General features: G+C 43.5%; 1 protein-coding gene across 1 annotated transcript in view; it reads right to left on the bottom strand.

Moving 5' to 3' along the window:
• Positions 1–3,919: 3,919 nt before the first annotated feature.
• Positions 3,920–26,855, bottom strand: part of LEPR (leptin receptor) — a gene marked incomplete at its 5' end in the record, with an annotated part of 40,749 nt that continues 17,813 nt past the window's right edge. The window contains 22 exon segments of the mRNA NM_001303208.1: positions 3,920–5,041; positions 8,207–8,282; positions 8,937–9,039; positions 9,559–9,654; positions 10,193–10,375; positions 11,450–11,666; positions 12,613–12,695; positions 12,784–12,940; positions 13,183–13,331; positions 15,110–15,309; positions 17,670–17,787; positions 17,952–18,248; positions 18,850–18,994; positions 19,075–19,220; positions 21,188–21,249; positions 21,251–21,296; positions 21,298–21,302; positions 21,304–21,396; positions 24,210–24,327; positions 24,421–24,732; positions 26,144–26,153; positions 26,156–26,164. Coding sequence (NP_001290137.1) covers positions 4,241–5,041; positions 8,207–8,282; positions 8,937–9,039; positions 9,559–9,654; positions 10,193–10,375; positions 11,450–11,666; positions 12,613–12,695; positions 12,784–12,940; positions 13,183–13,331; positions 15,110–15,309; positions 17,670–17,787; positions 17,952–18,248; positions 18,850–18,994; positions 19,075–19,220; positions 21,188–21,249; positions 21,251–21,296; positions 21,298–21,302; positions 21,304–21,396; positions 24,210–24,327; positions 24,421–24,732; positions 26,144–26,153; positions 26,156–26,164 — 3,426 coding nt within the window.

Raw genomic sequence — 26,855 nt, 5'->3', positions numbered from 1 at the left:
GTGTGATTCACCACCAGATAGCTGTCAGGTTGCTCAGAGGCAGGGGTGTTTTGTTCACTCTCTTCACCCTCATCCTGTATAGGGCAGGAGTTCCTGATGCTACAGGGCTCCTTCCTCTGTCCCAAACCATCCTCAGCTGTGACACGAAGTCACATCCCGCACTGCAGCTCTGCCCTCCCCGGGTCCCATCCCAGTGAGCTGCAAGGCGCTGCTCCTCGCAGTTTCCCAGTGTGAGTAACAGCTTGGGGCCAATGCTCCCCCCAGGGAGCTGCGGGCAGGGGCAGGATGGGCTGGCACCCTGTGTGCAGTCAGCCAGACCCCCATTCAATGCTGGCACCAACAATGAACATCTGACACTGGTAGAAGGCTGTGTTTCGGTTTCAGCTGGAAACTATCGCTGTAAATTATCACAGATCACAGAATGATTGATGTTCCAGAAGCGAAAGCTGCATTCAGAAATTAGTTTGCAGTTTATGCAAGCGGAAAAGAAAAACACAGGGCCTGTTTTACACAAACTGGGAGAACTGAGGCTGGTGAGACGGAGCGTGACTCAACGACAGACAACAAACTACAGCTGTACAAAATGGGAAACAATTCCTCGCTGCTTCACACATCAATCGCACTAAAAAAGGGTGTTTAATTATGGCTGCAAATGACCTGTAAAAGGAATGGCAACACGCTCCATTCATTTTCTTAGATAAATGAGCTATACTCCTGAATGCTCTTCAAAATTAATTTGCAAGAGGTGAATGTTAGACTTAATATGTACTCCTGAAGCTGCACGTGGCTCCTCCTAATTGCTTTTCCTGCTTAAACTGAAAAGGCCTTTCGTGCCATGAAGCCATGGCAAAAAAGCGTAGAGGAAAAAGCTGCACAGTGACCCATTTACTGGCAGTGGTACACAAGAGGAACTGACACAGAATTCTTTGCAGCGAACACAGAGGTGGATCGGGAGGAGCCCAGCTGCCCCAGCAGCGCTTCCACAGCCATCTCACACGTGCCTGAGCCCAGACAGCTGCTGCTGTCACAACCTGCAATGGGCAAATGGGATTCTGCTCCTGCATAAAGTGAGTGTGTTGACTGCCCTGCGAAAACAGGAGGCTGCTGCACACAGAATAAAATCCCTGCAATCTGATGCGGCACAGGAGGCACCTGGCTCTGCTAAACAAAAGCTGACCTGAAGCTGAGAGAGAGTAGTGGTGAGAAAAAGCTGCCCCAGCTCTGCCCAGCTTCCCAAACGCCCTCTGCCTGAGGCTCCCCAGGCAGCACAGAGGTAGCAGATGAGGGGTGCAGACGTGTGGCTTCAGGCTGGACACAGATGGGAAGGAAGGCTGAGAGCAGCAGCAAAGGCCCCTTTGGTGGAGGAGAAATGCCAGAGGCAGCTTTACAAACAGACACACACTGCTGTGCTCAGGGCCCAGGCTCACCTGCACCATGGGAGCATAGGGACTGGAGGCATAGCCTGAGACTACCTTAGGAAAGGCACCTGGGGTTAAATTGCTTGCTCATACACTAATTATACATCACGTGTTTTCTTTTGCTGACATACCATAACACTCTGGCTTTTTATGGAGCACACTTGCTCTGGCCATCAGGAAATAAAGTGACAGGGATGGCAGTGAGGCATCCAGGACAGGCTAGGCTCCCAGAGATAGAAATCATTGGGCAGCTCCTACTGCTATCCCCTCACCTTTGTACAGAGAGCACCTTCTGCCTCAAGCTCTGAGCCATACCAGCATTACACGGAGGGGACAGGATCTGCTGCCCTCCCCTGTGCCCATCCCAGGAAAGCCATCACATCCTGGCAGCCCAGGAAAGCCCCCAGGGCTCACCCCGTAGACTGCTACCTTGCTTAGCACTGTTCCTGTCACTGCTTAGTGGATGAGCACATGCTCAGTGATCACTGATAAAATCAATGTATATTTCTATTTTTCAAGAAAGAAGAAGTTCAAACACAACCAGAAAACTGTGCAGGAAGTGGAATTAAAGGGACTCAAAGCTCACGATGAACCATGCCTTTATTATTCTGGTCTACAGAGAGCTGCACTGCACTGCTCACTTCCCAGCTGAGAGATCTGCAGCAGGCCGGGAAGTGTTCCTCCAGGCAGAGGGGGCACGGCTGTACTGCAGCAGCAGTGACAAAACAGTAGCTCAAGCAATCCCAGTGCCTTCCCATCCCAGGTAGAGCAGAGCAGATGGCTGAAGCACAAAAATCTGGGTCGTCTACCCAAAATTCAGCTGCAGCACAAAGAATCCCTGCAGCGTCACTGGGGAAGGAGGCGGGCAGCAGAGCTCTGTCCATCTCATGGCCTCGCCAGGTGCCAAATCTACAGGACAGAGCACAGAGCAGAGCCCACACCCAGGGCAGTGCACAGCTCGCTCTCAGCACATTGAAGCTGTGCCACATCAGGTTCACCAGCATTTCTTTCTTCAGGTGGATTCTAAGTTTAGCATTCTCCTGGCTGCTAACTGCAGCTTTGTGTCACTCTTGCTGCCACCTTCCAAAGCGCAGCTCGTTCCAGCTGAGCAGCCACAAGTCAGCCTTTGTGGCATCTGCCGCACCCTACAGCCTCCTTTTCAAGACTTGAGGCTTTTCCTTCAGTCCTGCTTCCAAGCAATAAGCAGCTCTGGTCAGCTGCCTCCTACGCAGTGTGTTTTTTGCACCAGTGCGTTTGTGTCACATTCAGCACCCGAGATGGAGGCACCCAGCAAGAGCCAGGCGAGCAGCTTGTTTGAGAAGGAGCAGCATGGGCTTTCTGCAAAGCTTTTCTTCAAGTGCAAATATGTACCTGCTTTGGTCCCTTTTGCTCCACAGGATTTCCTGTTACTAATACACGTTCACACTTCTACTATTCATTGTTGTTGATGAATTTGCCCTTTTGTTTTTCATTGCCTAAGTAAGTTTCACATAAATTTAGCTTTGGAATACGCAATATTTTCATCTGTCACAGCTTTCCAAAATAGTTCTTTGAAAAAGTATGTATACAAAAATATTTCCCAACTATAAAGTAGAAAAAATATATTTGGCTTGCAAAACTGTGGGTTTGTTTACCTGCGTACCCCAGAAGGTTCCACTGGGATGCAGGACCTGATCCTCCTCACAGCTGAAGCCCTTTGGCTGAGCTCAGCAGGGCTCCTGGGGACAACCTGACTTCCTCACATCCACACAGACAGGCGAGCTCGCTGCAGATAAAACACAGGATTTCTGGATCAAGTTACTGCCATTTCTGCTGTGGGTTCTTATGGAATAGGTTTGGAAGAAGTGTTAGCTCTGCTGAGATACCATTCGTACCAGAATCTTGTGTTCAACATCAATAATGTGGTTGTTTCACTTCCAAGCACTCCATTTTAGCCAGGTAACGCCCCACAATTATGGGGCCACAAGAATTTTAATTCCTCTCCTCTTCTTGCAGCCCTCAGCCACTGGAACAGCCACTTCTCCTTTATACACCAGTGGCTGTTCAGCACATGCCTCCAACCTCACAGCCCCTCTTACAGCTCTTTGATGCTTCTGCTTTAAAAGAGACTTGACTTCAAAAGAGACAACAGGAAAACAGCCACAAGTTTGCCTCCATTGGTCACATTCCAATAACTGAACTGCAGGGCTCTGACTGCTCTTTCACTCGGGCCATCTGTGTATCTGCAGGCTCCATTCACTGCAGACAGCAGCAAAGCCATCAGTGCATCAGGGGGGCCCACAGCCGTATGCACTCTGTGCTTGGCACATTTGTTTCCTACCTGTGGTTCAGGTGCACATCAGTGGCTGCAGCACATCCAGATGGGCTCAGCCTGCTGCATTCACCCCCTAAACCATCCCCAGTGACACAGCATGCATGAGTTTCTCTCCCAGACAAAATCTGAGTACGTTCCACATCGACCTCCTCACTATGGATTAGGTCTCTGCCTCGGGCTCCCCACACAACACCTGGAACAAGAGCAAGCTCACTCAAAGTCTGCCAACATGCATGAAGAGATACTTTACTCCTGAATGGAGAGACACGTATACTTAGTCTGCATGGCCGATAGAAGACCTTTGAATATATTTATATATAAATTATATTTAAAAAGGCCCCACATTTGAAAATTAGGTCAAGAAGGGGAATTTCTTCCTACTAAAATCCTGTCACTCAAGCACAGGATCAGCTACCCAGCCTTCCTAAAAGAAGTGAAGAGAGGGAAAAACAGGGCACATACCTACACTTAGAAAGCCATAAAGAGCATCAAATTAAGGCGTGAGGGCTTAACAGCTGTTCTCTGTGGTCTCTTGCACCTTGGCAGCAGTCATCCGAAACTGGGGCACGTATGGCACAATGGCTTTAATGCTGCTCTGGAGAAATGCATTTAAATTAGGAGGTGTATTCTGAAGAAACCCCACACCTCTGAGTAGATCAGCTGTATGGAAATGGCACATCAGTCTGGAACTTTCTGTTAAAAAAATGTCATTTTCTCTTTTGTCCAATGACGTTATCCCTAGGTAACAGAGACCTCGCTCGGGACTACCTCCATCTGTGAAAGCATCATCCTGATCTGAAGGCTCTGAAAATCCCTCTGAAGAGATAAGGGAAAGGGTCTTGCAGGGCCGGCTGCCAGGCTGGTCAGGCAGCAGGAGGAACTCCTCACTTCCCAGCTCCCAGGAGCTACCTGAGCAAACACCTGCAGCCAAGGGGTCTTCAGCTAGAAAACACCTATCAAAACCACTTCTGGGATTCTTCTTCTGTTCGTAAAGCCCACCTGATCCGGAGTTACTGATAACAGTGGCGTATTTAATGTTGGATTGACTTGTTTCTGCAGGGATCGGGGCACTGGGGGAGCACTCCGAGAAGCTGCGACCACTGAAATGGCTGCTGGGACATGCAGAGTCGTGCTCAGAGTCTTCAGTTTTTGTGAACGTGGAATCAATTGCTGAGAAATCTTGTGTGTCGTCTTGTTTCAAAGCTTTAGTAACACTGATGTCTTCCAGCACTATTTCTGGTTCCAGAAGAAGAGGCTCAAATGACATTGCTTCAGGGTGCTTGACAAAAAGATGCTCAAAAGTTTCAGGCTAGAAGAAAAGATACAGCTTAATGCTCATCTGCTATTTAACAGCTCTATTTCAGCACAAAGCTACAGATTTACAGAATCACAGACAAAATCCCCATAGCTTTAGTAAGAGCATATCACTGACAATCTCCTAAAACACATCTCCTCCTTTATGCATGGCTGTTGGGGAAAGCTGGGGAAAGTCAAAGCATGGGATGCACGTGCTCAGAGCAGCCACTGAGGCTGAAACACAGCAGCAGAGTGGTCCTGTTTGCCTCAGGGTTAATAAATGTGCCCAAGTGCTTTGTAAGACAAAGGCCTTGTGCCCTTAGGTTTTCGTGACTTTTCATTTTGATTATTTAAACAGTCTGAGGTGACAGATATGCCAACTAAAATAACTTCTGCAGCTACAGCTGGATTATTTAGGGTCAAATTTGGGCTTTCTGTAGTGTTCTGAGAGCATTCCCATCTGAGTGCCAGCTGTATGTCTGAACTGCACAAAGAGAAACATTTATTCTGGAGGAATGTACACTTCCCTACTACCCAATATACACGCATATAAAACATACAGCAGCACAAACTGAACAAAACAGGAACTTCCAGCTACGAAGGAGAATTCACTTGAGAAAAAAAATACATTTCCTAAGGAATTCAAGACAAAACAAACAGATAAAAACAGATTTTGCGTGCATTAACAAACCATATTTTACAGCAGGAAAGCTGCCAGCACAACTAGGAACGTGTCAAAATACTCAGAGTGCTCTGCAGTGATGGACCAAAGTGCAGCAATTCGTGTGGCTGGGGCTGCTGCCCCCCCATGGCACAGCCTGCCAGCAATGCCTGCCCACACTGCTGCCCTCCTGCTGCACCTGCCCTGCACACACACTTCATTTGCTCAGCAAATAACGTGATTCTGCCCGATTTTGACATGTAGACTCAGCCTTGCAAGCCTTTACATTTGCCTATCTTAAAGTGTGATTTTAATCTCTTGCTACAATAAGTAATAAAATTCTGATAAAACAATACTCCACAAATGCAGTTCAGGAGCACCACGTAGCAGTGTCCAGTGTTGAATATCCAAAGTAATGGTCTGATGTTGACTGAAGGACTTAATATTGGTATGTGCCAAGACAAAAAAAGAGTTCTACATCAAATGCCTTCAGAGGGACACCAGAATTTTGCAGCAGTGGCATATGGGCTATTTATGTAGTCAGTGGTTATTGTAGCTAACAAGAATACCATCCTGCACTGTACATTGCTTTCTCTAGTGGAAATTGCACGCATACATCCAAGTGCAGAATTATGCCCTGACCAGACTGCTGCAAAGAATGTTTCAGCCTCAGATATCATGAAACGAGCAGGAGATGATCGTGCTCATCTGAGGACAGGCCATGTGCACTTAACTCTAAGCAGTATTTTCCAGTCAGACTGATACGTGGTGCGAAGGAGGGGTGCTTTCTACTGCAGAATGAGCTGTCAAAAATCATGTCAAACAGCAACTTCTTTCATACTTGTATGCATCATTTCCTTCCCGTTAATTATGGAGCAAGGGATATGAATATGGAGCAGGATCTGCAGGCATGACTTCACCCTCCTAGTTAAAACATCACCAGCTTCAATGTGCTCATTTCAGCTCCACCAGAAAAGTAAGGAGAACCATTTCCAGTGCCCCAAATCCAACACCCATCTGACATAGTGAGGATTGCCACAAGTTCCTCTTGTAATAAATGCAAAGATTAAACAGACAAAACGCAGGTGTGCTGCTGCAACTGATCCTCCTGGCACTTCGCTCTTGTTTTCTCATAGAGCTCAACCCTTCCCAGGGTGCAGCCGTGGAGGCAGACATGTCAGAACTGCTCTGGGACCTAACAGCCTGTGCAAGGAAAACACACTGAGCCCTGCAGAGCAAGGCAGAGGCACAGAGACTGCTGCTGGAGAAAACCCTTTGCATCTTCCCCAGCAGAATGAACTCCAAAAGCTTCATTTAACACTCAATCATGCAGTATGGTGCATCAGAGAAGTATTTTAGCACATTAAAAAGCTACAAAAAATAATGTTAAAATCAAGATGCAAGGCTAAGCGCATGTTACGTCAGGCAGAAACTGCTCGAGCATCACCCAAAGCAGACCGTGCTCAGGGATTTCTGCTTGCTTGTTTCTAACGTTAGAGATGATTCAGACATCTGCACTGATACAGCTGCTTGTTTGGTAATGAATAAAGAAACCATATAAATAGCATGTACATTGGAACCTTCAGGGAAAAAACAAGCAAGCAAGTGAGAAAAAAACCAGCCAAGACACGACATGCATACAATATCTGCATTCTCTGAGTTGCTGCTGCACCAGGGGCACATCAAAACTTCAGAAGATCTTAACAGGAGAGCCTTGTACAAGTGACAAGCCATGTTCTGGTGTGGAACGTGGCACCTACTCCTAATTCTTGCATGGGTATTTCAGATTTTTGACAGAGCTACTGCTACGATTCATTATAATTAAGCAAACAAGCATCATTAGGTGTCTGTATTTCCTGTCTTCTGAATATAAATAGAAAAGCCTTCTAACCATAGGAAGCCTTGGAGATGGCCCAAAGGTTCAAGCAGGCAGTGACCATGATTAGGCTTGAAAGAATGTCCATCCTCTGTTGAAATGAAATGAGAAAGGAAACCTTCTCTGGGAATGCAACTAAAATACCCATTAGGCACACTTTCTTTTAGAAATAGCAGACCTCATTTCGATCCCTGTCTCAGTGACAACACGTTGCCAGCTCCCAGGACCATGAGAAGCTCCATTTCCTGGTGCAAACAGGCTGTGTCCACATAAAGGCTCCCACTGGTCACAGCTCATTGCATCACAGCTCTTGATTCACATGGTAAATGGAGAGGCAGTTTATTCCAGCAAAACATACAGCTACAAGCACTCATCAGTACAGGAGCATTGCACCGATGGGGCACGTTTGGATTCTACAACTGCTGTGTTACATTCAAGAGATGCTGGTCTCTGGTCCTGGCACATTTCAGGGCGCTGGCTTTCTACAGCTAAAAGAACAGCTGCACTGCCAACTTGAGAGGCTCCAGGTGCTTGGTTCAGAATTCAGGTGTGCCCTAGCCTAACCAACACACTGAGCTCAGTGCTGAGCTGCCAGCCCCTGACCTCAGCGTGGGGGGGAGCAGCACCAGGGAAACACATACCTGCTGAAAATCAACTCCTTGTGCCCATGAGCAATTCTTGGGGTTTGGAACATCTTCCCAGAGCAGTTTCTTCATTCTGAAAGATGAGGTAAATTCTGGAGTTAGTCCTGCACTCATATATTCTGTACTGCTGTTACTCGCCTTTGCAATGTCAGAAAAGGAATATGTGACATTTTATTTATCCGGAACACTATGACTATGAAACAATCATCTGGGATAGTCTAGAAGGTCAAAGTTAAATGGAAAAATTAAGAAGTGACACAGCAGCTGGAGTTTCATGAATTATGAAATGTACAGGCAGCCTTTGCTGAGCTGGGCCCCAGCCCACCCTCCATAAAACTCAAATGGACTTCTTTTGGAATTGGCTTTTCCTTCAGACTTTAGTTGGTAAGAAGAATTAAATCTGCAGCACAGAGTGCAATACAAATTCAAAGCACCTGGTACCCACCAGCTTGCCCACAAAATACTGCAGAAGATACAGGCTCACGTGGTATTTCCCACTGAGGAAGGACACCAGCTCTAACAGCCATTACTCTGAGCAGGTAACAAAGCAATTCCAATTCCTGGTGCAATTTTTAAGAGCCCACTGCCTCACAGTGCATCTCAAAAATAAAAATGATGAAAGCAATCCCAGCTTTCCTCACACGGACACTGCCCACCAGCTGAGCAGACACAGCAAAGCTGCACTGCCTTCCAAAGGCCTTCTGGGATTTGATGAGGACAAATTTACCTTCGGTGGGAAACCAGCAGTGCTCCAAGCAACAGCACGGAGGTTGAAATAACTATTGGCAGAACCATGTGGAGGCTAGAACTGGTCTGACTGGCATATCCATCTGGAAGTAAGAGCAATGTAGGCAACACCACAGTGAAATTATTTGTCTGTGAACAAACAGTTTATAAAAGGCAAATAATGACAACTTACATAACCAGGAGAAGCAACAGCCTAAGCAAAAGAAACCTACATCTGATGTTTTATCACACATCAACCAATGTTTACCTTGAGAACAAACAGACAAAAAGGAGGGAATTATTCTAAATACTGAGGTGACTCCTCTGTGCCAGTGGGAATCTCTTGCTATTGGAAATTAGAGCATATAAGTAAGGGAACAGTCTGTAACTGGAAAATTAAGAACCTAGGACCTCTGCTACCCACTTAGGTGTATGGAAATTCAGTTTCCTCACTCAATTCACTCTACAAACAGTTTCCACTTTAAAGAAACTGAAATCCAAAGCACTGTTTTTAGATGTATTAAAATCACTTCATTTTTTTTTTCTGGTAAGCCACAGACTTCCACTTTTTACTACCAAGCTCCTACTTCATGAACCACACAGGAGAGAGATGCTGCATTCACCTTTGGTGAACTGGTCCGTGGCTCTGGATTTGCCAACTCCTGCAGCAAAGACGGGGTACAGGCTGAACCGGTACTTCTCAATCAGAATGAAGTGATCTGGAAGGAAGAAGTCAGCCTTCTGAATGTAAGCTATCACCCTGCTATGAAACAAGGGCCTCCAGAGAGGTCGCACAGCAGAGCCAGGCCACAGACAGGAATGAGGAAAACTGCCTTTTATAGGTATGCACTTTAATATTAAGGTTATTAATACTTACTGCATAATCTAGCAGGTTTCTTTTCCATGGAACTAACACTTTTATGCAACTACTGTAAACATTTCTAAGATTAAAGCAAATAATGCAGATGGAATTAATTAACACATTAACTTAGGAAACTAGCTGGTATGGTCAATATTCCAGAGCTAGTTTTATTGTATTGCCAAAAAATGAACACACATCTCAGCTTCATTCTTCATCAATTTCAGTTAAGAAAGCAATAGTCAGTCCTCTTATGATAATCAGAACTGCTTTATTGTTCCTTACCATTAAAATAGAAATGGAGAGATGGGAAGAGAGGAATGTGAGCTCAGGGATGCTATGTTCTTCTATTCCATATCAGTGAACATAATGCATTACGCTTTCAAGCACACACTCACCATAAATATAGTATTTACTAGTATTTGGAGGAACTCGCACCCATTTCATCTCCTCTTCTTTGTTAAGGTTTCTCCACTCAATAATTAAAGATGTTATCACATATATTTGAGGTGAAAGCGTCCAAGTCAAAATCACACACGTGCTGTTCACTGGGTAAGCAATGAGAGACTGCACTGCATTCACTGCCAAAGCAAGGACACAACAGCTGTGAGAGACAAGGCTCCAACAGAGGTGAGAGCTGGCTCAGCAGGAGCTGATGCTGCAGCATACGTGCCCACAAATGACCACTACAGTTTAAGAGCTTCATTTTAGTTTTGTCATTATACAGCCTGATCTGTAGTTCACATAAGCAAATGTATTTCTCTAAGCCAGTGAAGCTTGGTTGACACCAACGAGTCCTGAGCACTAAACAGACCAAGCTTCTCACCAAACAAATGTCTGTGTTGTCGTGTGTACCTCCTTAATCATCACTCCTTAATTAAGAAATAATCAACAAATGGACTTTAGCTACGAAAACATACACTGAGAGTCTACAAGCTAAATCCTATCTAATCCCCCTACATAACACAGCCAGCCCATAATCCAGGCAGACAAACGCTTCCCACTTCATCTGCTACCAACTATGAGCCTCCACCCTTGCGTGCAGTATCTGAAAGAATCTGACCCATAAAAACGCTTCTAAAATGGCATTACTGTGGAAAAGTTCCATGAAGAAACTGCAGAAATGTTTCCTGCAGAACACATTAGCATATGAATGGTACACAATTTAAGATTTAAAATTCCAGTAGTCTTTATTTTATTAATGAAGCTCAGCGTGGCTCAAACTCTGAGAAGGCGGCTCGGGAAAGAGGGCTACACACCTCTCTCCAGCCAGGGAAACAAGATCACATCTCATTCTGGAAACAATAAAACATTCCCCTGCAAGAATGCCGGGCATTCCCAAGACAAAGCAGACGAAAGCTCAGTTCCACAGCATGATTTCCTTTTTTTTTGGCTAATTACTTTATGTTCTGTTACTGGAGGGGAGACATGCCAGGTAAGATTTCCAGGTGATGGAAATTTCATTTTTCAGATAGCTTTACTGTGAGATGCAGAATCTGTTTCCATACGTGACTGAACCAACTGCTTCTTTTTTTTCTTTTTTTTTTTTTCCTTAACAAAGGGAATTTCATTACAAAGAAAGCTTTGCCTAAAAGCATCACCAGGATTCCTAACATATCTCACATCTCAAAACGGTAACTAACGGATGTTCTTACCTGTGCTCGTTTGTCGTGATAAAGTTAAATTATAATTAACTGAAGAAGCTCCAATTGAATTCACGGCTAAGATTGTAATGGTGTGTGTGTGCTCAGTCCATGGAAATGAGCAGGTGGTGCCTTTGTCGACATATTCTGACCACGAGGTGTTTTCTGATGTCTGGTGCTTTATAACGTACCGGCTCACGCTGCACAGTGAGTGATTCTTCATCAGTGGCTGTGGCAAACATTGACGTTAATCAACTTCCCAGACTTTGGTTTCAAAAGAAAACGTTTGGGTAGAAGTGTCAGCATCCTAGTTTTAAGAAAGCACGACCCAAAAAAGATACTCTATATGTTGTTTCCTAAAGAAAAGACACCACAGTCCACTCACAGACCTGACTTCCTCTCTGCCCCATCCCTGCAGGCATTCAGGGCCAGGCTGGATGTGGCTCTGGGCAGCCTGGGCTGCTGGTTGGCAACTCTACACACAGCAGGGGGTTGAAACTGATGAGCACTGTGGGCCTTTGCAACCCAGGCCCTTCTATGATTCTATGATATGATTCTGATACCCCTACTTGCTATCTCTCCAGTGAAAGAGGGCACAAGGAAACACAAAGTTTCAGATTCCTAAAAAAATTTGCTGCTTGATGTTGGTATTTTTTCAGGATTGAAAATAAAAATAAAAAAACCCAACAACCATAAAAACCTAGGACAGATGATTATTTTCACACTTAACATCACTGCAAGGACAAGCAGGAGTGGCCAGTCGTTGCTGCACTCTTTTCCTCTATCCTGCTTTAACCTTTGAAGGTAGCCTTGCCAAGCCTATATGCAGTTGCAGCAGTGTTTGCACAGGCAGCTGTCTGGGAGTCAGTGGCACATTCTGCTCTGAGATCTCAGCAAAACTTGGCAGTCAAAAACTGCATCTCTCATTCCCTTGCAGTACTTGATTCCATGTTGCCCTTTTTTTTCCTCCCAAGTATTAGAACAAATTGCATGTTAAATCTGTTTCACACCATTTGTACAATTAACACTGAGCGTGCAGGCTGACATGAACACACAACACAGCACTGCCTGCACAGGGAAGCACGTGCTCACCACGCTCCTCGTCGGGTAATAGCAGCAGTGCTTTTGGATCAGAGCTCTTTCAAAGTGAAGGATCCAAACATAACCACTCTCACCTGCCACAGGAGCGTAACGTTCTTCTGCCCCGTTGCTGGATCTTCAGTAATAGTTCTCCAAAACTCAGGGCCATGTAAGGGAGCTGCAACATTACAGTTTTGAAAGGACAGCGTCACATCTCAGCCTGAAACTGGACAAACCACCTGAGCACACCCTGCAGGCACATCTACCTTGGATATCTCTGACAGCTGCATAGGCCGATCTGCTCCAGTTGCTCCAGTAGCCCAAACCATCCAGGGCTCTGCAGCGGATCTGAACAATATATTCAACACAAAGTTGCACTTCTATCACAGCTGATCTTGTTGATACACTCAGAACTTCATACAGCTGTAAGAGAAGTCAAAATACTGAAAGTAAGAACAAAGGGTTGTTTCAGCACGTGTGACAATCAAAACTCTTGAAAATAAATCCAACAAGAGAGAGAGGCCTACTCAGTAACATTCCCTTGTCAGATATAATGCAAATACTCAGAACTGTGATTCACTGCATACAACCAACTCCATCAATACCTGCTAGCTGACAGCCTACATGACAGCACTGCAACAATTCTGGATTGAAAAAGACAGTACCTCCCACGTGAGTTCTTCCTTGTTCACTGCATACCGGATCTGAAACTTGAGATCATCATTTGCAAACACAGGGTTTGCCCAGCTCACGTTCAGCAGCCCATCATTTCTGGTGATCTCTGCTTTGATGTCGGAGGGAGGAAGTGGCTTCACTAGAAAATGCAAAGGGAAAAAAGACGACTGTAACATCGCCACTGATATTTCTCATTCAACCAAGTCATCCCTGCATGCCTTCCTCTGTCCCAAGGGCAGCAGGTAACACTGCAGCCTCTGCTGCTCCAGGTGAAGCTGGGAGAGCACCAGGCTCCAGACACCAGAACACCAACTCTGCAGCACAGGCCAGCCTGCTGTTCACTGCAGACAGAGCGCTTCTGGCTGAGAAAGGGGAAATTAAGTCCATCTTTGACCCAAATTAAAATCAAAAATCTTAAGTTGACATATCAAAATCGAAGTTCCTTATGACGTAATCATTTATTCTTTTTTAAACTCGTGGGGAAGTTTCAGTGGGTTTCATTTGAATTTAAACCGCTGTGTCAGAAAGCCCCAGTTAGTTAACAAAGTAAAGTTAGAATAAATTTGTTATGGACAGTGAGAAGGCGAGGGAAAAAAGCAAATAAATGATAAAAACTTCAAGTATGTTTTAAATTCTGGGTGAGGTTAGAACAAATAGGTTTTGTTTTGCTCACTAATCAAAATCTGAAATGCAAGGCATAGTTTGGTTTATTTCATGTTCTTTATGTGCCTGTACCTCTCCACTCCCATAAAATATGTACTCTATTCTGCTTTATTTCATGTAGAACTTTGTGGTCTATCTGGAGTACAGAAGGAACCAGCTATTGCAAACACTAAATCTGGGTGGAGAAGTGATACTTCCTCTCTGTAGATGGATGTAGAAAATCTTTTTGCAGAAGTCACACAAAGCCAAAACTGCAGTGTGTTCCCTCTGCATATGTTCTCATGTGTCCAAAGCAATACAGCGCCCAATGAATGCTCTGAGTCATGGATCCAGTAACAAGACTTGCTTTGCACATTTTGCAGTGTTTGAAAACACTCAAGCACTGTTTCTGCCTCTATCTTTTACACAAATTTCAGTTCTCTGTGTGTCACAAAACAAACTTTGCAACAGCATGCAAGAACATCAACAGCTCCTATGCTTTTAAACAGGAACGTGCCATCGTGCTACACTGCATCAAAGCACAACTGTCAGAGAAGCACAGTATGGCTGAGGCTGGGGGTATCTCTGGGTCCATCCGACCCAAGTCATTCCCCAGCAGGGCCCCCAGAGCTGTGCCCCACCACAGCCACAGCCACCTGGGTTTGGGGATCCCCAAGGAGTCCCCCCACTCTCTGGTTCCTGTGCCAGCACTCCAGCACCGCCCAGCACAGAGTGCTGCCTGGTGGGCACTGAGAGCTCTTGGGCTCCAGTCTGTGCCCAGCACCTCTGGGCCTGCACCGGTATCAATGCCTAAAGCCTGGCTCTGTTCTGCCTGCACGTCCCTTCAGGTTATCGTGGACTGGCACTCCTTCTCCAGGTTGAGCAGTCCCAGCTCTCTCAGCCCCTCCCTCAGAGGAGGGACCAGAAACAAGAAACTGATCAAGAATCTTAAAGATCAGACTGCCTTTTACCAAACTATTTTTTTTTCTTCTTCTTCTGGGTGTCTTTGCAAAACACTCAAAAGGATAAACATACAAAACTAAGTGTGTCATTTTATAGGCACTAGCTACTAGTCTACCCCCATGCCAAGGAAAATCTATGGAAATAACATTCGATCCAATGTTTTTTTAGAAGACAACACTGAAGTTCTTAAGCGTTTATGTTCTTTCCACAATATAATTTATTTAAAATGCTACAAAGCACTTCACCTATACCATATAAGGCCTGAAATCCGAGGTCACAAGGGAAGAAAGACGTGCAGAAATTTAGACTTACCCACATCTGCTGGAACGACACAAGTTGGTGAGGATTCAAGTGTTCCCAGCGAGTGCTTAAACTCAATCCACATGGTATATCCAGATAAAAGAAAAACAGGCTGAAATGTGCACTCGTAAGAATGATTCCTCTGGAAATGGCATTCTTTCACCTCTGATTCTGGAGGAGTACTTGGAAAGTTAGAACAATAAATTTTGCTCCTTAAAAGAGGAAAAACATTCAGTTAATGCGCTGCAACAATAAGCTGCTCACAGCATCAGTCATATAGGAGGTAATTAAAACAAATGTTATCACTGGAACTGTGCGACTTTTTTAATGATTATTTGGACAGACCTTGAACTTGACTCTGCACTGAATGGAGAAATAACACAGCAGTGTTCCTTAAAGCTTTGGCTCTTAGCCTGGAGGAAAAGTAGGACGTAGAAAGCTCATCCCAGTGCAAAATCTTTTGATAACAGACTAACAGCAGGAAGAAAGAGGTACAAAAAGAGCAGGCATCTCCACACACTTATAAATCATATTACTTTAGAGGTATTTAGAGGCAAGGCAGCCAGGAATATGACTTCCCAAACACCAACTGATGTCCAAGCACAGGAGCCCAATCAGATATGCACAGCGAAGTCTCCAGGAGACTGAAGTCCCATACGAATATTAATTCTGGAGGGTGCTATCAAAATCCCACAGGCAGTCAATATCACAGCTGGCAACAGAAGAGAGGAGACCTGGGCTCCGGACAAAATAGCAGTAATGTCTCATGGGAGGTGGGAAGGACAGGCTCCAAATTCTTCCTAAGCGTCTGCACAGCTCAGACTTGCAGTACGAGGCCAGATAGGGCATTCATTATTCAGCTGGACCCCAAAAGTTAACCTTAGCTGAATCCTTCCTCTTCCTGTCAACACAGCTAATACTGATTAACAGTTGTCTGCTGCTTAGGTTTAGCTTAGCGTTCTGTTTTTCCAGGATGATCAGTTCTGTGCTGTTACAGTTGGCAGCACTGACCGTAGAGGAAGACGTAATCAGGAGCCAATGAAAACAAAACAGCAACATGTAAAGCTATCAAACCACATCACTGTACAGCATGGGATTTCATCTCTCAAGTGGAATCACGTCAAGATGAAAAATAGCTGTGTGCTCGTGGAAAACCTCCCATCCATTCCCCACGGCACTTCTTTTTTAGATTCTTGCTCTTTCAGTCTGTAGTATTAACAGAACACACACACACACACACACGCACCCCTCAATTAAAAAAACATGAAACAAAACCTTAGCCCAAGAATACTGAAAGAAATGTCCCATTCAATACTAGCATCCAGCTAGCATTACAGTTGCATTACTGTACAGTGCTCAATGAAGCAGAACACTGAAAGTACAAATTATTATGTAGCATTAGAAAAAAAATAGCCAAACCTGAACAGTGAAAAAGCAGGAATAAAACCATGGCATGAGCAGCACTGTGTTTACTTCAGGCTCCCTGCCCAGCACAACACTAATTACATTCAGACCTCTGCAGACAGCCAAAACAAAAGCTACCTCAGGTGTCATTTAGTCACCAGTCCTGCCCTAGAAGTCCCCATGTTCAATCTCAAGCATTCCAGCTACTGCTTTATTCCACAAAACCCTGAGAAATACTCATTTTGGTACAAGTTGTTCAGAAATTAAATCCACCTTCACTAGGAAGGACAGTTCAGCTTTCCAAAGGATTAGGCACTCAGGGCTTGTTTTTGTAAAAGCTTTACACATCTATTCCTGCAGAACAGTGAAATGAAAGGCTTGCTCCAGCCACCAACAACATCACCTTCATAAAGCAACAGCTCCTTTCTGAACCAAGAATCTTATAAGCAAGATTTTTTTTTGCCCTTGTATATTTATATACTATCTGTATGTAGAAAGAGAGAGACAGAGCTCCAGTCTGATGAGGCTGCCCAGCATCCTGCCCAGCTGAGATCCCAAGGTCTCCTTCCAAGGACAGAGATTTTAGAGCCAATCTGGGCTCCTGCTCCAGTGCTCTGTCAATGAGTGGTTTTGTTGGGTTGGTTTTTTTTTTGGCTACTACTTTTTCACTTCTTTACTGTCTGTAGAAATAAGCAACTAGAAGATCCTATATAACTGATAGAAGCAAATACATCCACGTTAATAGCCAAGTGAACTTGCATTCACTCATACAATGCAAGCAGAAAGAAAGACTGACTTGAGAAAACCCCAAAAGGTGGGTTCAGTAATTAGTTCAGTTAGATGTAGGTCAGTGCCACAGCTGAGTTAATAAATATCTGTGTTCTAAACTGTATTTATAGAACTGACTTCTGAACTGCACCTACAAGATTCACAAATGCAGAAGAGGAGGTCAATAAAAAATAAAATCTACATCACTCAGATACCCATAGCCCTCATTTGCACGTATGTTTAATACCTCTGGAGTTCCAATTGAGAAGTCTGGCTTACAGGAAGCGAGCACGTTTTGTATTTACACATTTTATCATCTATTCCTGGTTCTTTGCTGTAACAATATTTTCTGAGTAATGCTTTCCAAACAACATGAACGTGAATTAAAAGCTATACACACCTGTGGTATCTTAACTGCAAGGAGCTCCCCAAGAGCAGCGCGTTTGGGTTTGCAGACCATCTGCAAGTCATTTTAGTTAAGTACCCATCAGTTTCACATTTGATATTGATATTCACATCTAATTAAAACACATTAGAAGTTATTAATAAGATAGAATTGTTTACACAAAAAACATGCATTACAAGTTGTAACCATTTGATAAAAGCTAAGTGGAGTTTAAGAAGATTGACCTTACTATTAAAATGCACCAAAACTGTAATTTAAAATCATCTGGACTCTTACCTACTACATATAATTCAGCGTATCTATGATGACATTCCCTATTTTGATGGCAACAGTACAATGCGTTATAGAAGAAACTTCCTCTAGGTTTTGTTGCTTTCAAGTTGAAAAGAGTAACTTTGCTTACGCGATCGGTCACAAGCGTATACTGACTTTCTGGGATTTCTTCTGCTAAATTCAGCCACCAAACAATCTTCTTGGACGCTACGCTCTTGGTTTTGTTTTTATAGATGCAATGAAATGAAACGTTAGAACCAACACTGGTCAGTATCTTAGTAGGGAAGTACAGCACTTCAGCTACAAGAAAAAAGAAGAAATCCACTGAGATCAGAATCAGAACAACAAAAACCACAGAACGACAGAAAATTACTATTATCCAGTTGTACCTCTACATCACCTGCTTCCTCCAGGTTTACTACTATGCACTGCCATAGGGCAGAGGAGCAGGAACAGATCGTTGACTGTTTCCTTCCATAACTCGTGCTTACAGGCTCTAATAAAAATAACCTTTACTGTCCCTAGGCAAATAGCAATGAACTGACAGAAAACACCAGGACAGTGAAAACAACTCACAGAAGCGTAAGTGAAAGACCCAGCTTCTCCTAGGTCAGAAAGCAATAGGGCCAGACACGGGGGTGTCATGGAGATCACCATGCAGTCTGCATGCATTTATCACTTACTGCTAATCTTCTACAAAGGAAAGAGCACAACCTCAGGTAAAGCTACGAGAAGAGAAGCAGAAGGTTAAAGAGCTTACACGGGAATTCTCGGTCCAACTCATGCACAGTGTACTGCACCTCCCTGGATAATGTTCTCACACACACTGACTCCACAAAACAAACACTGGAAAATTTACTGTATCCTAGAAGTCTACTCCAGGTGACTGCACGTGACCTACCTCCCACATTCAGATTATACAGTGTGCTCCATTCACTCCATAACCCCGGACCATAATGATTCTTGCACCGCACTTGAGCAAAGGAGGAAGAATCAAGCAGCATACTGTCTACGTCTAATGAGGTATTTAAAGCAACTTGAACCACCTGTTGGATTATCAGAACCTATTATTATTGAACAACAATTCAGGAAAAAGAAAGGAAGAGGGAGAGCAGGGCTGACTCACCTGCCAGCCATTTTGACCTGGATTTCCAGAGATGTTCACTTCATACCGGAGCGGGTATGGCATCGGTACAGGCTCAGACCAGCAGATCTTCACTTGACCTCTCTCTGTCATTTCTAGATGCACATTCAAAGGAGGTTCAGGCTTTACTGCAGACAAATTAATAGACGAGTTTACACTGCCTGTGACTGCTGGCTGTAATGACTTCTATTGATTTGGGAATTTCTTTCACACTTTAAGTTCAGTTTTCAACAGTTGCTCTACAGACAACGTATGAGAGAGCAACGTTGTGTAATGTTACTGTGAAAGTTCACCCTGGCACTGCTACACGCTCAGCTATCAGGATTTGCTGTCTGACCTAACATTTGCCTTAAAATTACAAGTATTTCTTGCCTTGGTCATGCTTCTCCCCAGTAATCAAGTACTAGCTTATCTGATTTGCTGAAGAAAGGCTTGAAAGGGATGGGAATGCTGTACAAAGCCATTTGCTCAGCTCCTTAACAGGCAGGAAATGACATCCTCATACTGTACACACAATTTCTAAATCTTCCCATCCTTCTACCGTGATTATGGCTATGAATAAAAGGCTTCCCACAGAGCTACATTAAGGCAGAGGGAAAAAGGGGGCTTCAGGAAGTTCCCACAAGGATTCGGAGAACTCTGTGGAGGAGGAAATAGACGGGCAATTTAAAATGATGACTGCGATCACATTCACTCTTCCTTGGACAGAGGCAAGGAACTGAGATCCTACTTTTACCTGTTAATAAGACCTTTTCATATCACTGTGTAAGTACAGTGCCTTTTGGTTGACCTTGTCCTCATTCAGCAGAGTTCCTCTCATGCAAGGCTGATATCCTGTTAAAAACCACTGCAGATTAAACAGCATGTGCCTTACCTGAAAAGAAAGCATTCCCGAGGGTCTCAGGCAGTGGGTGCACGCTCACTTTAGCCCTGTCTGCTCTGGATGTCCACAGCTTGCCCCCACAGCCCCACAGGTAACTGGCTCCTGGCATCTGAACCACGTGGTCAGACAACATGCTAGGCTCACCTGGAGCCTCCCAGAGCAACGTGGGGGTTCACTCCATAAGAGTCTGCACTGCAGTACTGGACTAAACACAAAGAGGCCATTCATGGGTTTCTTTGCTCTTACAGTCGTCTTCTTTGGATGGTATTACTGGAACCTCACTCAACTTACCAAACAACTGTTATTATTTTCAGTACAGATTCACTACACTAAGCCTTAACTTATTTTCTTATTACTTATCCAAATTCTCCAAGTTAGTTGCATTGAGATGAAATAATGAATAAGTGATTTCAGCAAAGGGCCATAGCTTTCAAAACAAAGTCAGCAACTTTTACATCACACTTCTGGGCATGTTACGATACAAATAATGATGCTTTCTCATTCTGCTGCCACCTGTTCTACTGACATATTAAACAAGTTTTCGTATTTTCACTTTCCCACTGATTTTTAACTCAACTAAACCTTGGCAGAGCACATACTAACATTATTCATTTTTTAAAATATACTTCACTAAGCAAAACAATCTAATAACAACAGTTTTAATGCTGGCACGCTCAGTTCTGAATGTATAACTTTTTCCCTGTGGCATCATTCAAAACCATAATGGTAAATGCAACCCCTCATCTTCAGAACTGCCCCACCCAGAGATGTGTACCTTGTTCTGTCTGCAGAGCACATCAGTTAGGAAGCAGTTCATAAGACTTCTATTTTCCCCCCCCACGGCTGACAGACCCTACCTGTTCAATCTTGGCAAAGATCTGTAATAACTGTGTTTACAAAATGGACACGTATCAAATTCACTGTGTCACCAGGGCTTTGGCTTGATTAAATATTAGAGGACTGTTTTCCAGTTTGGAAAATCCAGCTGGAATTGTATGTGTAAGGAAGAAAGAAAAACATAAGAAACACAGAGCTGCTGGAGAGAAGAGTTTTAATTGCAAAGCAGCATCAGGAACAGCCTTTTTTCCTGCTCAGTGAGCAATCCAAGACAGCTCCAGGAAGTCCCTTCCTGTTCTGCGTCCTCCTCCTCATCCAAATACATCCTGCTGCCGCTCCCCATTAACAAAGGCTCACAACCTATGTAACACTTACCTATGTCTATGGGCTTGACTGACATCAAGGGTGACCAAAGAGGTGTTACACCAGTCACAACCTTTCAGCCACATGATGTAGGTGTGGTTGAGCCTTGGGGAAGGCACATGGGCACGTCACATTTGCTGTACTCACTGCAGTTGCACTGAGCAGCCAGGGCAGTCCTGCTCAGGGAGCTGGTAGATGTATCTCCCAGTGACACCTCTGACCTAGAAGGTAAAACAAACAAAAAACAAAGTATTTCTCTTTACACTGTGTTTCAATAGCAGGTGTTTGTCCTGCGGGGAAGGTTTATTTGCAAAAACAAATGAACAAAAACACTGCCTGTAATGAAAAAGAGATTAAAAGTTTCTAACTGATCGCTTTTACTTTGCAGCTTTTCCCTTTTAAAATGGTTTCCAAGTAAAGCAAATCAGATGATTTCACAAAAAGTATTATTCAGGTTTGATCCTGAAACAAGTGTGCTACAATCGTGATGAGACCCACAGTTCACCAGACTGGTTTCAAACCCCTGATGGCAGCTATTACCACAGCCAGCTCCCCCACAGCAGAGTAACTGCACCCTTCTGCCACCCCAACTGGGATTTCATTCTAATTCCTCTGTGTAGGGCAGTGAAATCAAATCTAAACAAATTTAGTGTAGCTTCTACTACCATTAATCACTGTAAGTAATATATTAGTCAAAAACTCATTTTTCAGTGAAAAACAAGCTTTGTAATAACAATCATATATGATTTATAAACATGATCTATCTATAAACGTTTTCAGTGCTTATAACTCTACAGAGTTGAATCCAATTATTCTCAATTTATAAAATAAATATGGCACAAGTGGACATAAGGCTGCTTCCATCCATCAATTGAAAACAAATGGTCAAACATACAAGAACTAATTCTTCTAATTTCAAGAAAGGTCCAACAGCACAGCTGGGCAGGTGTGCTGAGGCATGTCAGAAGTCAGGCAACAACCGTGGCACTGCTTTCAGTACTTCTACACACTGTGTTTGTGCAAGTGTTATCTTTATTAGGACTGATGGAGCAGGGCTACCTGGTTAAGGATTTTCAATAAGCATGTCTCAGTGCACACAGCAGTTCTAGGTCAATCCTCATTGAACAAGCTGCCCCTTATCACTGCACAGAGGTGGCTGACTGGTTCACACGAGCCTAAGTCCCTAACAGAATGTCAGTGCTCTCCAGCTCAATGTATAACTGATGCACTCAACTATGACACCAAAAAGTTGAGGTAAATTGTGTGATTTTTCCTTAAGAACACAGCAGACTAATCCCAGAACTAAAGAAGTTCCCTTTGGGCACTTGCAAATAGGTTGGGAACATGAGCACACCCTATAAATCACCATCCAGTGAAAGGGCAAATTGTATCAGTACTGAGAATTCACCCACAAGCATTCATCTGTGCCACTGCAAAAGGATCCCTAAGGCTAAGAGATTAAGTTAATGTAATCAACCATCAGGGCTTACAGCATTCCTAGAATACACACAACTATCGTTCAATTTTGGTAGAAAATTAACCTGATTTGTCTAATTAAATTTCAGAATAATCTTTCTCCTCCCAAAGACATGCTGCTGGGGAAGGTACCCTCAGCACAGCATTGTTTTGGACAGAAGAACACATCTTCTACTCCAAGTAACTTGATACTATTACAAGCAAATAAACTGTGGATGTGCAAAGTCAAAAGGGTACATCTTGAATGCTGAAAAACTCAAAACTGCTGAGGAGCAAAACTTCATCTTATAGATTCTTCTAGGTCATTATTTTCATGCATTGCTTATCTTACACGTGAGAATTCCAGGCTGAGCTCCAGACTCCCAGGCAGTAACAGAATCCAGGAATGCATATTTTCAAAGCTGGGAATGTTTTCAAGGTATTTTGGCTCACGTGAAAAAAAATGTTAAGGTATCAGCAAGCCAACAGGGGAAACTGTCACCTTAGTAAAACCTGAATTGCTCTGCCAGCTGCTCCCCCGCAACACAGGGACCCTAAAAGAAAAATGTTATCATGAAATCTGGGAAGTGAGACAAGTTCTCCAGTGTCAGGGACCACACTGCACCTTGACTCTGCAGCACAAAGTAACCAAACCAGGATTACTGGCTAAGATTTTTCTGCAGTTGAGACTGAATGAAGTGAGATGTACTTCTACAAAAACACGCTATGTTGAAAATCACAGTCATGAGGAACACTGGAAATCTGTGGGTTCCCACTCAAAATCTGATTTCAGTTTTAAAGTATTATGTCCCCCTACAACCATATTTGCTACCAGCACATTCTGTTGTTTCCTACATTCTCTACAGGTATAATTTATGGCAAGTGATACCAGCCATCTAGCTCTGTATTTTAAATAGAAGTTGCCGCCTGCAAGCTTAGCATGGTCAACTATTTATGGAGCAGGCTTCCTCAAGAAATTCAATCTGTATGTTACATCATTCCCTCCAATCCATCAGTACAAGAGGAACAGTGAAATCAGAATCAAGTAGACCCACCTACAATAACATCAGACAGGCGACGCCACCCCAGAGTCAGGATAATTACCATCACAGAGTATTTATGACAGTGACAACTGCACAGATGGATGCCTCCCACCAGTGTGATCAGAGCAACATTTGACACAATGTTAAACACCAAGTCATTTAATTACTCTGAGAGAACATTATGGTAGAAAGCATAAACAGGTAGAACCAGACTGCAGCTTTTGAATTTAGCAAGTGCAAAAGCAAAGATACTTCAGCAAGCCAATAGTGGTCAATAGTTTAAGCATTTTGAGAAACAGGGAAAGAATAGAGCAGAGACTCTCCATGCTAACTGCTTTTCATTCAAAGATAGAACCGTGAGCTTTTCTCTGCATAGTCTTAGATTACTTTAAGGTAAGGTAAGGTACATAAAATATCACCTGCCTGTGAAGCTGATGCCACTACTGTGCTACAAGCTTGAGAGACCAATGCTGATGTGTTAGGAAATGCTTTCAGATTTGTAATGCTAACAGTGAGAAATCTAAGCCTGTACTTACACAGCATATAAAAGATGAACCTTCATATCAAGTCTCACGTGAAACTTCAGGAACTGCAGGCTACAAACTAACAGATCCAGCTTGCCTTCAACCCAACATTCAATGTTCCAATTTGAATCTAAATAAAAGAAATGGATTAAGCATTTCTGAACTACTAAAAAACAATGTGTTTTTTAAAGGAGCTTACTACACCCTTGACAGAGAAACCTACCTCTTTCCTCAGATGCAGAGATGCTTATATCTGAAGGAATAAGCATCCTTGCTTGCATGTTTCCTCTGTACAAAGAACAACTGGTGTTGTTATCGCTCCAAAGGCAACACAGGAAACTTTCCTCATCCATTAGCAAGGAAGGGTTGGTTTCAGCAGTTCCATACTCTCTCCTCATACCAGACCAGCTCTGTACCACTCCAGCAGCAGAAGGACTCAAAGATGTCTCGTTCAGCAGCAGGCATGGTAACGTAAAGCTCCTGGGATGAATCTCATGGACCATACACTGGGCAGCTGCCACGTGAAGAAAGTCTACACAAAGAAAGAGAAGGATGTTGGCAACAAAAATTTCGTATTGTTAGACAATGAAAAGGGAGTAAATGACATTATACAGAAATGTTTTATTAAAACATACCTATAGAAAATCATTTCCAGGGGCTTATCTCCTCTGAGTTGGAGACAGAAGTATTAAAAACCATCACCTCTGAACAGGTGCACAACTGACAAATGTCAGCTTTCTCTTCTGAAGTCTCTATAACTAAATTTTTGTTTTCTCAACCTCTTGTGTGGAAGCATCACTTTTGGGTAAACCGCTTTGTATTCAAAATACACTGAATCCCAATTCAAAGTTCACATACTATACAGACAGGTTTCATCCCCCCCTGCAGTGCTGGGACAATTGCAGCTCCTAATAACATGGTTCCAGCACTGTAGAAAGAACAATCCCACTGTAAACGTAACACAGTCACATCACAAGCATTCAATTCCAAAGAGTAATATTACCAGAATACATGACTGGATGCAACTGTGCAATGCCCACGTGTTGTCTGGGAAATGAGATGTGGGGAAAAAAAAGGATCTTTCCATCAGACTTCAGTTCTCCGAAATCAAAGCGCTCTGACCACAGTTGCAGCTCTTGTTGGTAAGCTGGAGCTTGAATTACACTAACAGTGACTTTGAGAATGATGAATGTATCACTTTTGGAAATAACTTACTGTAAAGCACTGAATGAATTGCCCAGATTAAAGCTCTGCTTGCAGAAAGACGTGTGGGTGATTTGCACACATTTTTGCTTTTAGCTTTTTGCTCAGCAAGGCATAAATATTTTAAACCACTCATTAGGCAGAAGTTAATTCATGCTCTATGTCTGCAATATCTAAAATAAGAAAAACAGAAGTTCTCTGTCTAATAGAGTATAAGTTAAATAATGTAAAAATACAAAATGAAAGCTTGTTAAGAGTAGGTGCATGCAACATCAGAAGCAGACACCCTGTTACTGTGCAGCGTGCTGAAGTGTTCCATTTTCTCTTTGCATAGGTTTTGCAACCAGGCTCCTGAAGGGCTCTGCTCATCTCTCCTCTCCCCCTTAACAGAGTTTGTGCCCCCATAAATACCAGCTTCATTAGGCTCCTGGCTCCATGTGGAAGATCCAGTTGACCACACAGATTATTAGTCCATAATACATGATCAAAATGAACAAAGAAGTGACACGACTGCCTACAAAACAGGACAGTTTACTAACATACTATCCAAGTCACAGAGTCAACTGAGGGACTAGGAGAGATTCCTGCCAAGTCACTTTTTTTCCTAAAAGCAGGCTCTCCCCCTCTCATAGCACATCAGTGTCACAGGATTAATTAAGTACATCCTACTAAGTCAAAATGTATGCAGTTACTTACTATTTCTGCAGGTGCATTAAAAACAAAACAAAGATCTGTAACAAACTACAGTACAGAATGGTCAGCATAGGATTGCTATAGCTCTTAACTGCCTGTTAATAAAATGCTTTCCTGCTACAGATACAACCAGTTCTCCACACCATGGATGCACATGAGGCCATCACGTACAGTTTAGCCTCTCAATTAGTGGCATGCCTGGGCTAGGAGGGCTATAAAGATGCCAACCATGGCTATTTTTTTATTTGGACACAGGGAGATGGCCAGTCAAATGATACACCGACATGCCATCATTACAAGCCACCAGTCAGTGACAAACTACTCTGAAACCAAATGAAAACTCCCTGAGGCATCCAGGTTTTCTAATTAAAAGTACACAACATCTTTAGATTACATAAGGTATTTAAAAGATGAATTAGTCAACAAGACAATATTTTATACTGATTGAATAAAGGTATGGATATTGTCTAAGGAGTTCTTCAATTTCATGAAGATAAGAAGGATTTTGAAACTAACATCATTGGATTGCAGCATCTGCTTTCTCTATAAGCATCATCATTTTCCCCCAGAGGTGGTGAGGCACTGGAACAGGTTGCCCAAGGAGGCTGTGGATCCCCATCCCTGCAGGCATTCAAGGCCAGGCTGGATGTGGCTCTGGGCAGCCTGGGCTGCTGGTTGGCGACCTGCACACAGCAGGGGGTTGGAACTGATGGGCACTGTGGGCCTTTGCAACCCAGGCCATTCTATGATTCTATGAAATGG

Source organism: Meleagris gallopavo, chromosome 10 (assembly GCF_000146605.3).
Source record: "Meleagris gallopavo isolate NT-WF06-2002-E0010 breed Aviagen turkey brand Nicholas breeding stock chromosome 10, Turkey_5.1, whole genome shotgun sequence".
In the NCBI taxonomy this organism is placed as follows: domain Eukaryota; kingdom Metazoa; phylum Chordata; class Aves; order Galliformes; family Phasianidae; genus Meleagris; species Meleagris gallopavo.
This window is presented reverse-complemented; position numbering and strand designations above follow the sequence as displayed.